We start from the raw sequence: 21,629 nt of genomic DNA on the forward strand, positions 1-21,629 counted from the left end.
GGTGTTTGTTATGCGGGATTAATTTGTGGCATATTAAATATAAGCCTGGTCGTGTTGTGGCTAATAGAGTATATATATGTCTTGTGTTTATTTACTGTTTTAGTCATTCCCAGCTGAATATCAGGTCCCATCCACCTCTCACAGCATCTTCCCTATCTTCCCTCTACTCCTTCACTCTCACTTTCCTCATCCACAAATATTTCATCCTCGCTCAAATTAATGGGGAAATCGTCGCTTTCTCGGTCCGAATCGCTCTCGCTGCTGGTGGCCATGATTGTAAACAATGTGCAGATGTGAGGAGCTCCACAACCTGTGACGTCACGCTACTCGTCCGCTACTTCCGGTACAGGCAAGGCTTTTTTATCAGCGACCAAAAGTTGCAAACTTTATCGTCGATGTTCTCTACTAAATCCTTTCAGCAAAAATATGGCAATATCGCGAAATGATCAAGTATGACACATAGAATGGACCTGCTATCCCTGTTTAAATAAGAAAATCGCATTTCAGTAGGCTTTAATTTAGAGTTATTTGGTTAGGGTTATAATAAGGCCAGGCCGAATAAGGCATTATAAGTACTTAATAATGACTAATTTGCATGTTAATAAGCAACTAATTAATGGTGAATATGTTCCCCATACTAAAGTGTTACCATGTTTTATTACTGGTGCACAAAATGAAGCGTGCATGAACATCACCTTGTTCAAACAACAAAACCAACACAGTGCATGAACTCACAACAAATTACACACCTGCAAATCAGTCTGACTTCTGCTGTTGTCGTATCCGTAATACGCCGATAGGGAGAAGTTTTTATTTACACGATGAGTCGGGTGTGTTTTGACCTCCGCCGAACTCCTGAGGTCGACTCACCGAACCCCTAGGGTTCCACCGAACCCAGGTTAAGAACCACTGTGCTAGAGGCATTGAGTGCTACTCTATTACATGACATTGAAACTAACTTGCCAAATTCTAAGTTTGTTGGCATTATTTGCCATGAAAGTGTAGATGTGGCAGTTTTTAAACGACTGATGATCTAGATAAAGGTGAGAATAATCAATTCAATGTGTCATATGCATGTATGCTCTGGCACACCATTATCACCATTTCATCACTGAAGCAAAACACTTTTTACACTTTTATACTGAAATAAATACACCTACAACTTAAAATACAGAAAAAAATACCGGCAGCGGTAAAGTTTAGATCCATGAAGGAAAGAATAAAGTGAATGAAAGTTTATAACTGAATACATTTACACAGTGTTTTTCAACCACTGTGCCGCGGCACACTAGTGTGCCGTGAGATACAGTCTGGTGTGCCGTGGGAGATTATTTAATTTCACCTATTTGGGTTAAAAATATTTTTTGCAAACCAGTAATTATAGTCTGCAAATGATGTGTTGTTGTTTAATGTCGATACTGTCTAGAGCTCGGCAGAGTAACCGTGTAATACTCTTCCATATCAGTAGGTGGCAGCAGGTAGCTAATTTGTAGATGTCGAAAACAGCGGGAGGCAGTGTGCAGGTAAAAAGATATCTAATGTTTAAACCAAAAATAAACAAAAGGTGTGTGCCCTTAAGAAAAAGCATTGAAGCTTAGGAAAGGCTATGCAGAACGAAACTAAAACTGAAATGGCTACAAAGTAATCAAAAACAGAATGCTGGACGACAGCAAAGACTTACTGTGGAGCAAAGACGGCGTCCACAATGTACATCCGAACATGACATGACAATCGACAATGTCCCCACAAAGAAGGATAAAAACAACTGAAATATTCTTGATTGCTAAAACAAAGTAGATGCGGGAAATATCGCTCAAAGGAAGACATGAAACTGCTACAGGAAAATACCAAAAAAAGAGAAAAAGCCACCAAAATAGGAGCGCAAGACAAGAACTAAAACACTACACATAGGAAAACAGCAAAAAAGTCCAGATAAGTCAGGGTGTGATGTGACAGGTGGTGACAGTACACCTACTTTGAGACAAGAGCTATAGTGATGCATGCTTGGTTATGCTTTAAAGTCATATCCAACAACTTTTTACTGTCAACTGAGTTTCGTTTTTTAACGATTTCTGCTGATGGTGTGCCTCCGTATTTTTTCAACACAAAAAATGTGCCTTGGCTCAAAAAAGGTTGAAAAACACTGCATTTACATATGCATAAACATTTGTTTTATTTTTGTAATGAATTAAATAACGTTTATGACAACCTTCTTTCCAAAACACAATATAGAATGTGAGATATAGCAGGATAATGCATACATTCGTCATTTGTTTTCAAAACAAAAAAGTGGGACCCCAAGTATTGACTGTGGGACCCCATTTTTATGACTTGATGGGGTCCCGGGGACCCCATTTTGAAAATGCCTAGCGCCAACACTGCCTCTCGATCGACATGTATGACAATCTAGCGAAATGCAAAAAAAAAATGCTACAAACACAGCGAAATATGAACGCGAAGAGTAAAAAGAACAAACACCTAATATCTGATTCATCTGATGTATCACTAAGCTTTAGAACTTTGTTGTAAAAATCTCCTTCCACGTCTGTCCCTGATACCCACATTTCAGGCTGACACTCAGTGGAAACGCTCCCCACCCACACTGCCTGGTGCCTCGTCTGAGCTTTGATTGATTGAAACTTGTATCAGTAGATTGCACAGTACAGTACATATTCCGTACAATTGACCACTCAATGGTAACACCCGAATACGTTTTTCAACTTGTTTAAGTCGGGGTCCACGTTAATCAATTCATGGTAAGCTGCTGTGACTTAGATTGCCATAGTAACTAATTAGATTACCATAGTAACTAGTATATCATGCAAAAGTGCAGATTACAACCATTGAAATACTTTACATAGTTCAAGACTTACGGTCATTTGCAAACATTTGTACATATACATTCACTGTACAAACATACATATACACATACATGTACATATACATTCACTGTACAAACATACATATACACACACTGTACATATACACTCACTGTACAAACATACATATACACACACATGTACATATACATTCACTGTACAAACATACATATACACATAATGTACATACACTAGTACATATGCTTACATACAGTCATGCACATAATCACGTTTCATCAGACATATATTAACGTTGTTGCCCTCGGTCAGGGGTCGGCACCCCGCGGCTCTGGAGCCGCATGCGGCTCTTTGATCACTCTGATGCGGCTCAGCTGCATACTTGCCGACCCCCCCGATTTTAGTGCCTCTCGCAGAAAACTCCCGGGATTAATATTCTCCCATTTTCACCCTTACAATAATATATAAGGGTGTGCCATGATGGTACAGCATTTAGCGCCCTTTACAATCTGTATTAACAGCGTGCCAGCCCAGCCTTTTGTTATATGCATCTTCTGCTTGCACACGTAAGTGACAGCAATGCATACTTGGTCAACAGCCACACAGGTTACACTGACGGTGGCCATATAAAACAACTTTAACACCCTTACTAATAATGTACCACACTTTGAACCAAAACCAAACAAGAATGACAAACACATTTCGGGAGAACATCTGCACCGTAACACAACATAAACACAACAGAACAAATACCCAGAATCCCATGCAGCCCTGACTCTTCCGGGCTACATTATACACCCCTGCTACCACCAAACCCCGCCCCCACCCCAACCCTGCTCCCTCACACATCAACCCCCCTGTCAAGCGCCATTCATATAAAACCCGCGGGCCGCACTAACATTAAATTTTCATTTTAAGGTGTGGGCCGCGTGTCTGAGACCCTTGGTTTATACATAGCACAAAGCACAAAAAAAACTTTGTATGCAGTGTTATTTCATTTTAAATTTCAAAAGATTTTTGTGGCTCCCAATGTTGTCTTTAATTTGTGAAACTGGTCAAAATGGCTCTTTGACTGGTAAAGGTTGCCGACCCTTGCCCTAGGGGAAACTGGGTAACACACGGCACACTGACAAAGCATAACCTATTGTTACTATAACAATCTACAAGGTTAATACAGTTGGCTTCTCTTTCTTCCCCTCCATTTATCTGCCTTCTTTTGTATCTCAAGTTATCATTACGTATATGTATTGTTGCATTTGAACAACTGTACTGTTGATAATAAAGGTAAATTATTGGTATTATTCATTATCAATAGTGCTATTTCTATTGGTATTTGTATTGATCCATTTGTAGTGTAATAATGTTCATTGTCATTTCTGTATTATTATTTATTTCACTAACTGCTTCTTTGCTATCACTTTTACCATCATATTTGTACATGTCGTATTTGCTGATGTTGTTCTGTTGTTGTTGTTGTTGTGTTTGCTGTTGTTGTTGTCTCTCTGTCTTATCCCCCTCTTGTCCCCACAATTTCCCCCTCGGTCTTCCTTTTTTTCCTCTTTATATCCCCTCCTGCACCAAATAATAATATAAATACAGTTAATAAAGTAAAAAAATAAATGCAATTAAAATAAATTAAAAATAAACAAACAAAACATCACTGCACATCATAAAGGCAGCTACAGTTTCCACATTTGGGTATGTCCGGCGGGCCAGATTGAAAAGCTTAACGGGCCGCATGCGTCCCCCGGGTCTTAATTTACCCAGGTCTGTCCTAAACACACCTCGATTGGACCCCGGGGGGGCCTGAATGCGTCATGAGTTTAGTTGTCCTTAATGAACATGGAGGACTTCAATCACTCTTCGGGTTCGCAGGGTTCAGTTCATCCAAGTTCATCTTAGTTCTGCGGAGCTAAACTTTGTTTTTCCCTTCAGAACACCCCCCCCCTGGGCTTTCTGTTGCTTAGTTGCCTAGTTCTGCACGGCAGCAAAGCTACGCTAATATAATCATTATTATTATCATAAATATCATCCCGCTGCAGAGAAGGCTGAGGGCGTCACGCATTCCTTCTCGTTTGTTGCTGCGAGCAAACAAACGGTCAGCGACGAGTCCGAAGACTAGAGACACTTGAGGGCATTCCTGTTCTATACTGCATGCATCAGATGAACATGTACGTTGCGGTGTGAGGGGAGGGGTCCCAGTGAGTGAGGCTCTACCGCAAGGCCCCACCACTTCACAAGAAAAACAACATACTGGCTCAGAATAGCAACATTTGTTCCCATGAAAGTAAAACCACAGACTTTTACTGTACATCCCACTGGGTTACATTGGATTTATTGTCTTAGTACCCATTTTAGAGTCCATTTTAAAATGATTTAAATCTTTACGTGGTCTTGCCCCACCTTACCTCCAGTGTTGGGTTAGTTACTGAAAACCAGTAACTAGTTACTTTACTAGTTACTTTATTTCAAAAGTAACTCAGTTACTAACTCAGTTACTTACACCAAAAAGTAATGCGTTACTGTGAAAAGTAACTATTTAGTTACTTCTTTTTTTCTTCTTTTTTTTTTTTAAAGCTCCCATTAATGCCCTTTTTGCCTTCATTTCAGTACTGTTATTGCATTGGAGAATAATACAATCTGTTGATCAACTTGACATACATTTTTATTTTCCTTTTAACATAATTAATGAAAAAAAGTGCAACATAAAAAGGCATTCCTCCTTTCTTTAAACTTGGACCAATGACCATTAATAAAAAACAAGTTAAAGTGCAACATAAGAAGGCACATCATCTTCCTTGAAACATAGGTAGTGAAATAAAGGCTGACATCTGGAGTGATGCTGCTGTCTTCCACACTTGGAGCCATGGATTGTAGAATCCTTGTTTTCAGTGGCAGGATCATTGACACAGATGGTGAAGTTTCAGTGCTCAGTAGAGATGGAACACATTTGAGGGGTTTAAGCACCTGGAGGACCTCACCTGCCACTCTCACATCATCATCAGACAGGGTGACATTTGTCTTCAGGGTGTTGTGGGTCAATGCAGAGTATATAGCTGCCTGCTGCTCCAACATATCATAAGTGGAGTTCCACCTCGTTGGGACATCATGTATGAGCAGGCAGCTTTAGCATTTCTTGCTTTGTCTTAAGCACATGAGCAGCTGTTGTGCTTGGGTGGAAGTAAGAAACCTTCCTGATCCTCCCAAAGAGGCGCTCCATCCTATTGACTGAGATTCCCTTCTGTGATGCCAAATTCACTACATGTGCAAAGCACCTATCTGTGGTCCCAGTCCCGCCTCATTCTCTGTAATTATTTGATTTTTGGCATTATCACGTGTGACTGGGATATCTTTATCTTCCATTCCTCCACTGCTTGTGTCAGTACCTGCGCAAGGTGACTCTCGTAGAGGGGGCGTGTCTTCTCATCTCCCAGTCTGCTGTGATGAAGTGAGCGCTTATAGTTCCGCTGGACGTCCACCCGTCTGTCATGAGCGCAACAGATGATGCTCGGGATAGTTCATCCACAACTTTTTTCTTCTCCTGCTCATAAAGATCTGGCACAATCTTATTGCTGAAGTGGGTGCGCGACGGGATGTCGTAACGTGGTTCAAGCACGTTCAGCATGTGTTTAAAACCCTCGTTTTGCACAACCGAGTCTGCACTTATAAACACACCGACTCAATGGCGGGGGCGTTCAAGCTCCTCCGTTACTCCGCTCGCCATGACCACGCTGTGTGTGGACTGAACGTGCCAACAACTTTTTTTTTTCACTTGTGTGCCTCCCCCCACACACACATAGACCGCGCCTCTTTTCTTCTCTCCGGCTTGTGACAGAGGAAGATTCAGAAGAACGTCACCGCAGCGCTTCTGTTTCTAGCCCATACTACATCAAAAGTAACGTAAAATAACGCAATAACGCATCATGTAGTAACGGTAACTAAATTACTGAATAAAAAAAAATAACGCGTTAGATTACTAGAGACCGCCGAAACTAACGGCGTTACAGTAACGCGTTACTTTGTAACGCGTTAGTCCCAACACTGCTTACCTCATACTTGCCAACCCTCCCGGATTTTCCGGGAGACTCCCGAAATTCAGCACCTCTCCCGAAAACCTCCCGGGACAAATTTTCTCCCGAAAATCTCCCGAAATTCAGGCGGACCTGAGTGACGTGTCGACGGTCTGTTTTCACGTCCGCTTTCCCACAATAAAACAGCGTGCCTGCCCAATGACGTTATAACTGTAGAATGATGGAGGGCGAGTTCTTGGTTTCTTATGTGGGTTTATTGTTAGGCAGTTTCATTAACGTCCTCCCAGCGCGGCGACAACACACAACAACAGCAGTCACGTTTTCGTCTACCGTAAAGTAGTTTGTCTGCCGTAAACAGCAATGTTGTGACACTCTTAAACAGGACAATACTGCCATCTACTGTACATGCATATGTGACAATAACATCTATGGCTTTTAAAGAGTGCACAACTGCGCACACAACAAGGAGACGAATCAGAATGCATCATCAGAGAGGGTGTTCGGCATGGTTAGAAAAATAGTGACAGAGAATAGAACAAGGATGGACAATTCAACCCTTAACTCAACAATGAGTAGATGAGTGTTATGTGTGTGTATATGTGTAAATAAATGAACACTGAAATTCAAGTATTTCTCTTATTTATATATATATATATATATATATATATATATATATATATATATATATATATATATATATATATATATATACATATGTATATATACATATAATAAAATAAATAAATAAATATATATATATATATATATATATAGCTAGAATTCACTGAAAGTCAAGTATTTCTTATATATATATATGAAATACTTGACTTGGTGAATTCTAGCTGTAAATATACTTCTCCCCTCTTAACCACGCCCCCTCCCCTTGATCATCTGTTTCACTACCGTGTTATAGACACCTTTTGGAAACAAATAAGGCATGCAAATAAACATTTGCAAAATCTGTAAATAACTCATTTCACAACATATATACACTGTTTTTCGGACTATAAGTCGCAGGTTTTTTCATAGCTTGGCAGGAGGTGCGACTTATACTCAGGAGCGACTTATGTGTGAAATGATTAACACATTAGCGTAAAATATCAAATAATATTATTTAGCTCATTCACGTAAGAGACTAGACGTATAAGATTTCATGGGATTTAGCGATTAGGAGTGACAGATTGTTTGGTAAACGTATAGCATGTTCTATATGTTATAGTTATTTGAATGACTCTTACCATAATATGTTACGTTAACATACCAGTTGGTTATTTATGCCTCATATAACGTACACTTATTCAGCCTGTTGTTCACTATTCTTTATTTATTTTAAATTGCCTTTCAAATGTCTATTCTTGCTGTTGGCTTTTATCAAATACATTTCCCCCAAAAATGCGACTTATATATGTTTTTTTCCTTCTTTATTATGCATTTTCGGCCGGTGCGACTTATACTCCGGAGCGACTTATACTCCGAAAAATACGGTATGCTATATTGCCAAAAGTATTTGGCCACGCATCCAAATGAACAGAATCAGGTGTCCTAATCACTTGGCCCGGTGTATCAAATCAAGCACTTAGGCATGGAGACTGTTTCTACAAACATTTGTGAAAGAATGGGCCACTCTCAGTGATTTCCGGCGTGGAACTGTCATAGGATGCCACCTGTGCAACAAATCCAGTCGTGAAATTTCCTAAATATTCCAAAGTCAACTGTCGGCTTTATTATAAGAAAATAGAAGAGTTTGGGAACAACAGCAACTCAGCCACCAAGTGGTAGGCCACGTAAACTGACAGAGAGGTCAGCATAGTGCAAAGACTTTCTGCACAGTCAGTTGCTACAGAGCTCCAAACTTCATTCCAATTAGCCCACGTACAGTACGCAGAGAGCTTTATGGAATGGGTTTCTATGGCCGAGCTACTGTATCTAAGCCTTACATCACCAAGTCCAATGTAAAGCACATCACCACTGGACTCTAGAGCAGTGGAGACGCCTTCTCTGGACTGATGAATCACACTTTTCCATCTGGCAATCTGATGGACCAGTCTGGGTTTGGAGGTTGCCAGGAGAACGCTACATTTTGGACTGCATTGTACCCAGTGTGAAATTTGGTGGAGGAGGAATTATGGTGTGGGGTTGTTTTTCATGAGTTGGGCTTGGCCCCTTAGTTCCAGTGAAACACACTGGCCCTCTCCCGAAAGGCACAGACCAGCGAATCCCACCTCCTCAATAAGATCGCCACAGAAACACCACGACGCGTGCGCCTAAAGTCAAGGCACCCCTTTGCCATGCAAGCCCACGAGCTGCTCAGCACAACATCAGCTGATACTTCCAAGGCCACCTGGGTCAAGACGAGATGGAGAGAACAGTGGAAGTTAGCAGAACCATCTAGGCTGCACCACTACATTGATGACCCCACAGACGTCTCTGGCCAGGAACTGCTCCGGAAGCAGTGGACAACCCTCAACCGCTTGAGGACCGATGAAGAGGTGGGGACTTGCGGATAGTGCCTCCTGCGAGTACAGCACATAGTCACTAGTTGTCCGGTCCAATTCTTTTGCACCATGGGAAAACAAACCACGCCATAGTCCTAGTCTTGACAATATATATATATATATATATATATATACTGTATATATATATATATATATATATATATATATATATATATATATATATACAGTATATATATATATATATATATATATATATATATATATATACAGTATATATATATATATATATATATATACTGTATATATATATATATATATATATAAATAAAATAAATACTTGAATTTCAGTGTTCATTTATTTACACATAACACTCATCTACTCATTGTTGTATTTGAAAGTGCAATGCTTTGCAGCCAGTAGCACAGCCTTTGAAGGAGCGTAGGTATGGGCAGTGTAATATTCTGGGTTGGAGTCAATAACCAGGCGAGGTGACGAAGTTATGTCTCTTTACTTCATACTTCAGAATCGACTCTCACACTTGCCGTCAAGGTGCGCAATACAACGTAAACCGTTGGCCAACCAAGAAGTAACCACAGAACACTATACGGTCTCGTGTTATGTGGTTACTTTTTGGTTGGCCAAGCGGACGTGACGACAGGCTGTCCTCACTCAGGTCCGCACGGACCTGGAGGGGGCGTGCCTTAAGTCCGGCTGGAAATCGGGAGAAATTCGGGAGAATGGTTGTCCCGGGAGATTTTCGGGAGAGGCACTGAATTTCGGGAGTCTCCCGGAAAATTCGGGAGGGTTGGCAAGTATGGTGTGACCTCACCAATGCGCTTTTGGAAGAATGGTGGAAAATTCATAGAAACACACTCCGCAACCTTGTGGACAGCCCTCCCAGAAGAGTTGCAGCTGTAATAGCTGCATCATATTGAACCCTATTGGTTAGGAATGGGATGGCATTTCAAGTTCATATGTGAGTCAATGCAGGTGGCCAAATACTTTTGGCAATATAGTGTATCTGCGGCTAATGTATGGGAAATAATTTTTCTTCCAAAATGTTGTGGGTGTGGCTTATATATCGGTGCACGGAAAATACGGTAGATTATATGGCTACGGTGTTATGAGTTACATCTTTCTATTAGCACATTGAGCATCCATTATGTACTGTAAATAACATTGTTATGGATGAGCAAGAGATGAGGTAGTATTTTTTTCCCCTCCCACATAAAATGTGCAATTTGTATTCACCACAATCCAAACTGTTCCGTCTGCATATCACACTGTAAATAAGAGGCGTCATATTTATCTTCCATCTTATTCCATGCATGCTGAAAGAGCTCATATGTGAGTAGGTTTCAAAAGCCAATGCACATAAATCATCTCTGTGGGAATTTTTATTTGTTCTTCTTCTTCCTCTCTAATCATCTTATGATGGTCATATCCAACTTTTCCGAGATTCTTGGCAAGACACTTAAAAGCCGCACTCGATTATTATACCTGGCAAGAACAGTGTTTATATTACGGCGCCATCACGGGGGCCGTGAGGTGAATTAAATGATGATACTTTAATCGATGCCTATGGAGAGAAGCATTATTCTACGGCATCACGTTGTGCTGGGAGACGGGCACTCCTCGACCATGTGGCCACACACTGGCCTTTCAAAGTGGCGGGGGTCATTAAGCCTTTCACACAGCCGTGGCAGCGTGGAATGCTTACCATGCTTGAGAGGTGACGGCTCGGCCTGTGTGGAGCGTGACTACAAATACACGCTGTCATCTAATCTGACATTTTAATGACAAAGAGTGTTTGTTTGTTCTTCTTTGGGAATAGGATGCAAAAAAACAAAAACTCGATGTTTGATATGCAACTTCCTCTCTAATTAAAGGGGAACATTATCACCAGACCTATGTAAGCGTCAATATATACCTTGATGTTGCAGAAAAAAGACCATATATTTTTTTAACCGATTTCCGAACTCTAAATGGGTGAATTTTGGCGAATTAAACGCCTTTCTAATATTCGCTCTCGGAGCGATGACGTCACAATGTGACGTCACATCGGGAAGCAATCCGCCATTTTCTCAAACACCGAGTCAAATCAGCTCTGTTATTTTATTTTCCGTACCTTGGAGACATCATGCCTCGTCGGTGTGTTGTCGGAGGGTGTAACAACACGAACAGGGACGGATTCAAGTAGCACCAGTGGCCCAAAGACATACTTGCCAACCTTGAGACCTCCGATATATATATATAATCTATGAAATACTTGACGTTCAGTGAATTCTAGCTATATATATATATATATGTATTTTATTATATATATATATATTTATTTTATTATATATATATATATATATATATATATATATATATATATATATATATATATATATATATATATATATATATTTATATAAAAAATAAATACTTGAATTTCAGTGTTCATTTATTTACACATTTACACACACATAACACTCATCTAGTCATTGTTGAGTTAAGGGTTGAATTGTCCATCCTTGTTCTATTCTCTGTCACTATTTTTCTAACAATGCTGAACACCCTCTCTGATGATGCATTCTGTGTGGCACGCACAAAAGTGCTTTCATCAAATGCACTAGATGGCAGTATTGTCCTGTTTAAGAGTGTCACAACATTGCTGTTTACGGCAGACGAACTGCTTTACGGTATACAAAAACGTGACTGCTGTTGTTGTGTGTTGTTGCCGCGCTGGGAGGACGTTAATGAAACTGCCTAACAATAAACCCACATAAGAAACCAAGAACTCGCCCTCCATCATTCTACAGTTATAACGTTATTGGGCAGGAAAACTGTTTATGTTGTGGGTTATGTTGTGGGTTAGGCGGACTCAGGTCCATGAGGACCTGAGTCCGCCTGAATTTCGGGAGATTTTCGGGAGAAAATTTGTCCCGGGAGGTTTTCGGGAGAGGCGCTGAATTTCGGGAGTCTCCTGAAAAATCCGGGAGGGTTGGCAAGTATGCCCAAAGATGCGAAAGTGGCAAGAAATTGGACGTTTGTTCCGCACACTTTACCGACGAAAGCTATGCTACGACAGAGATGGCAAGAATGTGTGGATATCCTGCGACACTCAAAGCAGATGCATTTCCAACGATAAAGTCAAAGAAATCTGCCGCCAGACCCTCATTGAATCTGCCGGAGTGTGTGAGCAATTCAGGGACAAAGGCCCTCGGTAGCACGGCAAGCAGTGGCGGCAGTTTGTTCTCGCAGACGAGCGAGCTAAACCCCCTGGATGTCTTGGCTCACACCGTCCCTTATGCCACCGAAGATGATCAAGAGAAGAATATCGACCCGAGCTTCCCTGGCCTGCTGACATGAGGGTATGTCTACAGAATATATTAAGTGATGAAAATTGGGCTGTCTGCACTCTCAAAGTGCATGTTGTTGTCAAATGTATTTCATATGCTGTAAACCGAGTTAATAGTTGTTAGTTTCCTTTAATGCCAAACAAACACATACCAATCGTTGGTTAGAAGGCGATCGCCGAATTCGTCCTCGCTTTCTCCCGTGTCGCTGGCTGTCGTGTCGTTTTCGTCGGTTTCGCTTGCATACGGTTCAAACCGATATGGCTCAATAGCTTCAGTTTCTTCTTCAACTTCGTTATCGCTACCTGCCTCCACACTACAACCATCCGTTTCAATACATGCGTAATCTGTTGAATCGCTTAAGCCGCTGAAATCCGAGTCTGAATCCGAGCTAATGTCGCTATAGCTTGCTGTTCTATCCGCCATGTTTGTTTGTGTTGGCATCACTATGTGACGTCACAGGAAAATGGACGGGTGTATATAACGATGGTTAAAATCAGGCACTTTGAAGCTTTTTTTAGGGATATTGCGTGATGGGTAAAATTTTGAAAAAAACTTCGAAAAATATAATAAGCCACTGGGAACTGATTTTTAATGGTTTTAACAATTCTGAAATTGTGATAATGTTCCCCTGTATGTCTGGAAACAAGCTTGTTGATATTTGACCATAATAAAACAAGCTGTCTCCAGATGAAGCTTTCTCCTAAAGCCTTTGACAGTAGACGTTAAGGGTGGAACGGTACGTGTACAACCTCGGTTTTCATATGAGTTGGGAAATTGTGTTAGATGTAAATATAAACGGAATACAATGATTTGCAAATCATTTTCAACCCATATTCAGTTGAATATGCTACAAAGACAACATATTTGATGTTCAAACTGATACAAATTTTTTTTTGCAAATAATCATTAACTTTAGAATTTGATGCCAGCAACACGTGACAAAGAAGTTGGGAAAGGTGGCAATAAATACTGATAAAGTTGAGGAATGCTCATCAAACACTTATTTGGAACATCCCACAGGTGAACGGGTAAATTGGGAACAAGTGGGTGCCATGATTGGGTATAAAAGTAGATTCCATGAAATGCTCAGTCATTCACAAACAAGGATGGGGCGAGGGTCACCACTTTGTCAACAAATGCGTGAGCAAATTGTTGAACAGTTTAAGAAAAACCTTTCTCAACGATCTATTGCAAGGAATTTAGGGATTTACCATCTACGGTCCGTAATATCATCAAAGGGTTCAAAGAATCTGGAGAAATCACTGCACATAAGCAGTTAAACCCGTGACCTTCGATCCATCAGGCTGAACTGTATCAACAAGCGACATCAGTGTGTAAAGGATATCACCACATGGGCTCAGGAACACTTCAGAAACCCACTGTCAGTAACTACAGTTGGTCGCTACATCTGTAAGTGCAAGTTAAAACTCTCCTATGCAAGGCGAAAACCATTTATCAACAACACCCAGAAACGCCGTCGGCTTCGCTGGGCCTGAGCTCATCTAAGATGGACTGATACAAAGTGGAAAAGTGTTCTGTGGTCTGACGAGTCCACATTTCAAATTGTTTTTGGAAACTGTGGACGTCGTGTCCTCCGGACCAAAGAGGAAAAGAACCATCCGGATTGTTATAGGCGCAAAGTTGAAAAGCCAGCATCTGTGATGGTATGGGGGTGTATTAGTGCCCAAGACATGGGTAACTTACACATCTGTGAAGGCGCCATTAATGCTGAAAGGTACATACAGGTTTTGGAGCAACATATGTTGCCATCCAAGCAACGTTACCATGGACGCCCCTGCTTATTTCAGCAAGACAATGCCAAGCCACGTGTTACATCAACGTGGCTTTATAGTAAAAAAGTGCAGGTACTAGACTGGCCTGCCTGTAGTCCAGACCTGTCTCCCATTGAAAATGTGTGGCGCATTATGAAGCCTAAAATAGCACAACGGAGACCCCCGGACTGTTGAACAACTTAAGCTGTACTATTACTAGTAAATATATTACTAGTTTCTATGTAACTGTTTTTATATTGTTTTACTTTCTTTTTTATTCAAGAAAATGTTATTAATTTATTTATCTTATTTTATTTTATTATTTTTTAACCATACCTGGTTGTCCAAATTAGGCATAATAATGTGTTAATTCACGACTGTATGTTTCGGTATCGGTTGATATCGGTATCGGTAATTAAAGAGTTGGACAGTATCGTAATATCGGCAAAAAGCCATTATCGGACATCCCTACTTGAAACTGTTTAATGTTGCACTTTTTGTATGTAGAAGAAAAGTTTTGTCATTTTATTTAATCTGAGCAACAACTTGAAGCAGTTTAATGTTGCACTTTATATGTGGAAATGTTGCACTTTATATGTAGACAGGTTTTGTTAAGAAACCAATTCTGAGCCTTATCTTATTTAGTTTTTATTTTATATATGTTGACTGCATTAACCCTGGCAATGGACCCTGTGTGTACATGTATGTTATTGTTTTGTTGAAAGGATAAAGCCATTGTTTACAAATTTTGGTAAATAAATAACCAGAAAATGTATATTTTGTTTTTTTCTTACTGCACCGAAAATGAAACGAACCGTGACCTCTAAACCGAGGTACGTATTAAACCGCAATGTTTGTGTACAGTTACACCTTTAGTAGACGTGCATCGCCAAGGCAACAACAAAGAGAATACAAAACATTGCACACATTTGGCAAAGCTGTGTCACGATTAGGGTTGTACGGTATACCGGTACTAGTATAGTATCGCGGTACTAATGAATCAAAAACGATACTATACTCTGTTTGAAAAAGTACCGGTTCCCCATTTTTTTATTGTTTTTTTTAATAGGCATGGACATTGCTGGTTTTTACGAGCAGAGGAGCATGTTCGGCAGCGCACAAGCACAGAGTACTTACAAGCAGACACGGTGTGTAGACAGAAAAGGGAGAACGGACGCATTTTGGCCTAAAAACTAACGATAAAAGTGAAGTTAAAACACTGAAACACCCTCAGGAAGAGGTGCTTTAACCTTCCTCTTGTGTTAGCCTCCTGTTACCATCTCTTATGTTAACGGGCCGGTTTTTCAGCTGTAAAATACACTAAAAACAATTATCCATCATCCAATTTGTTTCTCATCTCCTGGTTACCTTGTTAGTAGAGATGTCCGATAATATTGGCAGTCCGATATTATCGGCCGCTAAATGCTTTAAAATCTGAAATTATCGGTATCGGTTTCAAAATTATCGGTATAGGTCTCAAAAAGTAATATTTACCGTATTTTTCGGAGTATAAATCGCACCTGCCGAAAATGCATAATAAAGAAGGAAAAAAACATATATAAGTCGCACTGGAGCCCGGCCAAACTATGAAAAAAACTGCGACTTATAGTCCGAAAAAATACGGTATGACTTTTTAAAAAGGTGCTGTGTACACGGACGTAGGGAGAAGTACAGAGCGCCAATAAACCTTAAAGGCACTTCCTTTGCGTGCCGGCCCAATCACATAATATCTACGGCTTTTCACACACACACAAGTGAATGCAAACGCATACTTGGTCAACAGCCATGCAGGTCACACTGAGGGTGGCCGTATAAACAACTTTAACACTGTTACAAATATGCGCCACACTGTGAACCCACACCAAACAAGAATGACAAACACATTTCGGGAGAACATCAACACCGTAACACAACATGAACACAACAGAACAAATACCCAGAACCCCTTGCAGCACCCTAAAATATACACCCCCCGCTACCCCCCCCCCCCCCCCCCTCACCTCAACCCCACCCGCCCCAACCCCGCCCACCTCAACCTCCTCATGCTCTCTCAGGGAGAGCATGTCTCAAATTCCAAGCTGCTGTTTTGAGGCATGTTAAAAAAAATAATGCACTTTGTGACTTCAATAATAAATATGGCAGTGCCATGTTGGCATTTTTTTCCATAACTTGAGTTGATTTACTTTGGAAAACCTTGTTACATTGTTTAATGCATCCAGCGGGGCATCACAACAAAATTAGGCATAATAATGTGTTAATTCCTCGACTGTATATATCGGTATCGGGACAACCGTAGTCACAATATACATTTATTATATTGATCAATATCGATAATTATTGATACTTTTTATGACTTATTTAAGCCAGATGATAAATAGTTTAGAACAATTTCCAACTTACCAAAAGTGCTACCGTATTTTTCAGACTATAAGTCGCAGTTTTTTTCATAGTTTGGCCGGGCTCCAGTCTTTTTCCTTCTTTATTATGCATTTTCGGCAGGTGCGACTTATACTCTGGTGCGACTTATACTCCGAAAAATACGGTATTTATTAGTGTCTGGTAGCCAGGTAGAAGGAGTGTGGCTAAGCTAATAAAACAATTGCAGGGGATTTGAAGGTAGTTGCAGATTTGAGACACTAGATGGCAGTAGTGTATAAGCTATTGAACACTACACAGAGTAGTTTGGGAAGCTACTCACGAAGGCCATGTCCACACGAACACAGAGAGTTTAAACAAGGCATATTTGGGGTTAAAACGATCTCCGTCCACACAAGTGTAGTTTGAAAACTGTATGTCTACACACAAACACATACACCTGCCTATCTTAACGATTAATCAAACAATCGGATTGTAAAGCAAACACAAATTCAGTGGTTCTAATTTAGCCATCAACTTTCATATTTAGCTTCGGGTACTTAAGGCATGTGCTTACTAACAACAAAGAAAACTGATTCATTTATAAATATCTATTTATATGCAAGGTAACAATCTTACAGAGTTGAGACCACATCCTCCAGATGTCAGACATTCCCCCGCTTGATATGTTCCCCTGTCACAGATGTTGTGTAATAAAAACAAGATCTGCTTTGCAAAAGGAGCAACGGATTCACCTACTTAAAAAGAATAAGGGGAAATGTTGCCACACTTTACGTTTTCACCCTCCGGAAAAGCATGAGCGATGACGTCACGACAAATTAATTTACTACAAATTACTTTGTAGTAATTTTTTTTTACTACAAAGCTTGTGTGGCAAGGATAGCGTCTTAAACGTGCAAAATCCATCCATACACACACATATTTATATTGCACTTTCTATTATTAGATACTCAAAGCGCTCACAAAGAAATGGGAACCCATCATTCATTCACACCTGGTGGTGGTAAGCTACATTGGTAGCCACAGCTGCCCTGGGGTAGACTGACGGAAGCGAGGCTGCCAGTTTACGCCTACGACCCCTCCGACCACCACCTATCATTCATTAGTGTGAGCGGCACCGGGGGCAAGGGTGAAGTGTCCTGCCTAAGGACACAATGGCAGCGATTAGGATGTCTGCGTTTTTGGGTCTGGCATTCTGCATCTTCCTTTTCACAATACCCCACAGATTTTCTATGGGGCTAAGGTCAGGGGAGTTGGCGGGCCAATTTAGAACAGAAATACCATGGTCCGTAAACCAGGCACAGGTAGATTTTGCGCTGTGTGCAGGCGCCAAGTCCTGTTGGAACTTGAAATCTCCATCTCCATAGAGCAGGTCAGCAGCAGGAAGCATGAAGTGCTCTAAAACTTGCTGGTAGACGGCTGCGTTGACCCTGGATCTCAGGAAACAGAGTGGACCGACACCAGCAGATGACATGGCACCCCAAACCATCACTGATGGTGGAAACTTTACACTAGACTTCAGGCAACGTGGATCCTGTGCCTCTCCTGTCTTCCTCCAGACTCTGGGACCTCGATTTCCAAAGGAAATGCAAAATTTGCATGGTTGGGTGATGGTTTGGGGTGCCATGTCATCTGCTGGTGTCGGTCCACTCTGTTTCCTGAGATCCAGGGTCAACGCAGCCGTCTACCAGCAAGTTCTATGGAGATGGAGATTTCAAGTTCCAACAGGACTTGGCGCCTGCACACAGCGCAAAATCTACCCGTGCCTGGTTTACGGACCATGGTATTTCTGTTCTAAATTGGCCCGCCAACTCCCCTGACCTTAGCCCCATAGAAAATCTGTGGGGTATTGTGAAAAGGAAGATGCAGAATGCCAGACCCAAAAACGCAGAAGAGTTGAAGGCCACTATCAGAGCAACCTGGGCTCTCATAACACCTGAGCAGTGCCAGAAACTCATCGACTCCATGCCACGCCGCATTAACGCAGTAATTGAGGCAAAAGGAGCTCCAACCAAGTATTGAGTATTGTACATGCTCATATTTTTCATTTTCATACTTTTCAGTTGGCCAACATTTCTAAAAATCCCTTTTTTGTATTAGCCTTAAGTAATATTCTAATTTTGTGACACACGGAATTTTGGATTTTCATTTGTTGCCACTTCAAATCATCAAAATTAAATGAAATAAACATTTGAATGCATCAGTCTGTGTGCAATGAATAAATATAATGTACAAGTTACACCTTTTGAATGCAATTACTGAAATAAATCAAGTTTTTCAAAATATTCTAATTTACTGGCTTTTACCTGTATACATACACGCACGCACGCACACACACACACACACACACACACACACACACACACACACACACACACACACACACACACACACACACACACACACACACACACACACACACACACACACACACACACATACATATATATGTATATACATACATATATATGTATATACATACATATATATGTATACACATGACCATAGGTGAGGATGGGAACGTAGATCGACCGGTAAATTGAGAGCTTTGCCTTCCGGCTCAGCTCCTTCTTCACCACAACGGATCGATACAGAAATTCATATCGAATCACTTTTTAAGGTAGAGATACACACCCCTACTATTCAGGGATCGATATCTTTAGAGGCCATTATGTGTGATTCTTCTGACCACCATCTCCCAAAAATATCTGAGTTGCTCCTTGAGCAGAGCGGCTAATTCCCTTAAACATCACTCATTACATTTTCATGCACTAAATTAGTCTGATTTCTAAAATAATTTGGTTAAAAAAAGCATCCAATGGGACTAGAACAAACACAGAATGAATAAAATCAATAACCCGGAGGTTGGGTCTTGGGCGCAGTTGGGTGTTCCAACAGGACAATGACCCCAAACACACGTCAAAAGTGGTAAAGGAATGGCTGAATGAAGGTTTTAGAATGGCCTTCCCAAAATCCTGACTTAAACATGTGGACAATGCTGAAGAAACAAGTCAGAAAACCAACACATTAAGCTGAACTGCTGAATTACTTGAATGGGTTAAATGAATTCTCCAAACAATGAAAAAGGTCATACCACAATTCTTAGATGCACTGAGTCTAGTTTGCAAACTTCTTACTTTTTACAAAACCACTGACAACCTGTGAGTGGAGTGAAGCCCTAGAGAGAGAAAGAGCAAGGGTGGGAGGAACAAAAAGTTGCTCCTACTTGAGCCCCCGCTGGAGTGCAGCATGTTTTAACTTCTGCAAACTGGAGTGGCGTAAGAGGGTGAAAGTACCGGAGGGAAGGGTCATTGAGAGAGAGAGAAACACCCCTCTCATCATTTCAAGAGCCTTTCTCTCCAAGATCCCAAGGAGGGACACTCCTGACTCCTGACTCCATCTCCACTCGTCTGCAGAGCACATGGACACCAGCTGCTGTTCTTTCCAGATAGACTCGGAAGCCCGGCTTTGGAGTTAGAATGCGTCCCGGTTCTTGACTCGTGTGGTTTTGTGCGTCCACCACCACATGGAAAAGTGGGAGCAGACCAGTGGATGGAAGAGCGAGCAGAAGAACGGAAGAGAAAGTTCAAGAAGACCAAAGCAGGATAAACCATCCTCCCTCTTGTCCAACCTGAGATGGGCCACCTGCTGGGCCTGACCCTGGCCTACGTGGCCCACCTGGCGGCCTGCGTATCGGCCTCAGAGCGCCAGCAGCACCAGGTGCAGCACGGCCCCTGCAGCTACACCTTCATCCTCCCCGAGGTGGACCATTGCCAGCCACAGAAGGACTATGAGGTCTCCAACACTCTCCAGGGGGACTCCCCAGCCAAAATCAAACCCGGTGTGAGTCAGTCCACTCACAAGTCCTCCTGGCGGGAGAGGAAACTGGAGAGTCTGGAGAGCGTCATGGAGAATAATACCCAATGGCTGCAGAAGGTAAAGTAGCTTGATTTTAACCTGTTCTTGTAAAGATTTTACCACAACAAATCGGTGCTTAGAATAACTCTACATAAACTAGTGGTGCACAAAAACAATTACATTCATTACGATTCTAAATTGATTCATAATTTTAAAAAATCGGTTGCATTTTTGTTGTGTTTCGCTTGATTGTTAAATATATGGATCGAGAGGAGGTGTGACATTCATGTTGTCAATATTCAGTGTTTTATTGTTCATAACTAGTGGTGCACAAAAATGTTTTCAATTCATTACGATTCTAAATTGATTCATAATTTTCAAAAATAGGTTTGAAAAACAGAACCATTTTTCTTTCCTTTTTTTCAATGAGATTACTTTTTTTTTTTAAGTTTGAGTTCATATTTCGCTGTTTTATTGCATTTTTGTTGTGTTTCGCTTGATTGTTAAATATGTCGATCAAGGAGGTGTGACATTTATATGTTGTCAATATTCAGTGTTTTATCCTTCATAACTAGTGGTTTGATTCATTACAATTCTAAATTGATTCACAATTTTCAAAAATCGATTTGAAAAACAATAAAAATTGTATTTCCCTTTTTCAATGAGAATACATTTTTTTTTAAGTTTGCGTTCATATTTCGCTGTGTTTGTTGCAATTTTGTCGATGGAGAGGAGGTGTGACATTCAAATGTTGTCAATATTCAGTGTTTTATCGTTCATAACAAGTGGTGCACAAAAAATAATTACATTCATTACGATTCTAAATTGATTCATAATTTTCAAAAATCGTTTTGAAAAACAAAACAAAATATTCTGTCCTTTTTTCAATGAGAATCAATTTTTTAAGAGTTTGCGTTCATATTTCGCTGTTTGTTGCATTTTTGTTGTGTT

General features: G+C 40.8%; 2 protein-coding genes across 2 annotated transcripts in view; one reads left to right on the forward strand and one right to left on the reverse strand.

Moving 5' to 3' along the window:
- col9a2 (procollagen, type IX, alpha 2) overlaps positions 1-21,629 on the reverse strand; it is a 188,495-nt gene that overhangs the window by 120,412 nt on the left and 46,454 nt on the right. The gene's annotated exons all lie outside the window — the stretch shown is intronic.
- Positions 20,196-21,629, forward strand: part of angpt2b (angiopoietin 2b) — a 74,198-nt gene continuing 72,764 nt past the window's right edge. The window contains exon 1 of the mRNA XM_061982447.2: positions 20,196-20,756. Within this exon, the coding sequence (XP_061838431.2) occupies positions 20,457-20,756 (300 nt within the window). The 5' untranslated portion in view covers positions 20,196-20,456. The remainder of the gene's footprint in view (positions 20,757-21,629) is intronic.

Source organism: Nerophis lumbriciformis, linkage group LG21 (assembly GCF_033978685.3).
Source record: "Nerophis lumbriciformis linkage group LG21, RoL_Nlum_v2.1, whole genome shotgun sequence".
Classification (NCBI taxonomy): domain Eukaryota; kingdom Metazoa; phylum Chordata; class Actinopteri; order Syngnathiformes; family Syngnathidae; genus Nerophis; species Nerophis lumbriciformis.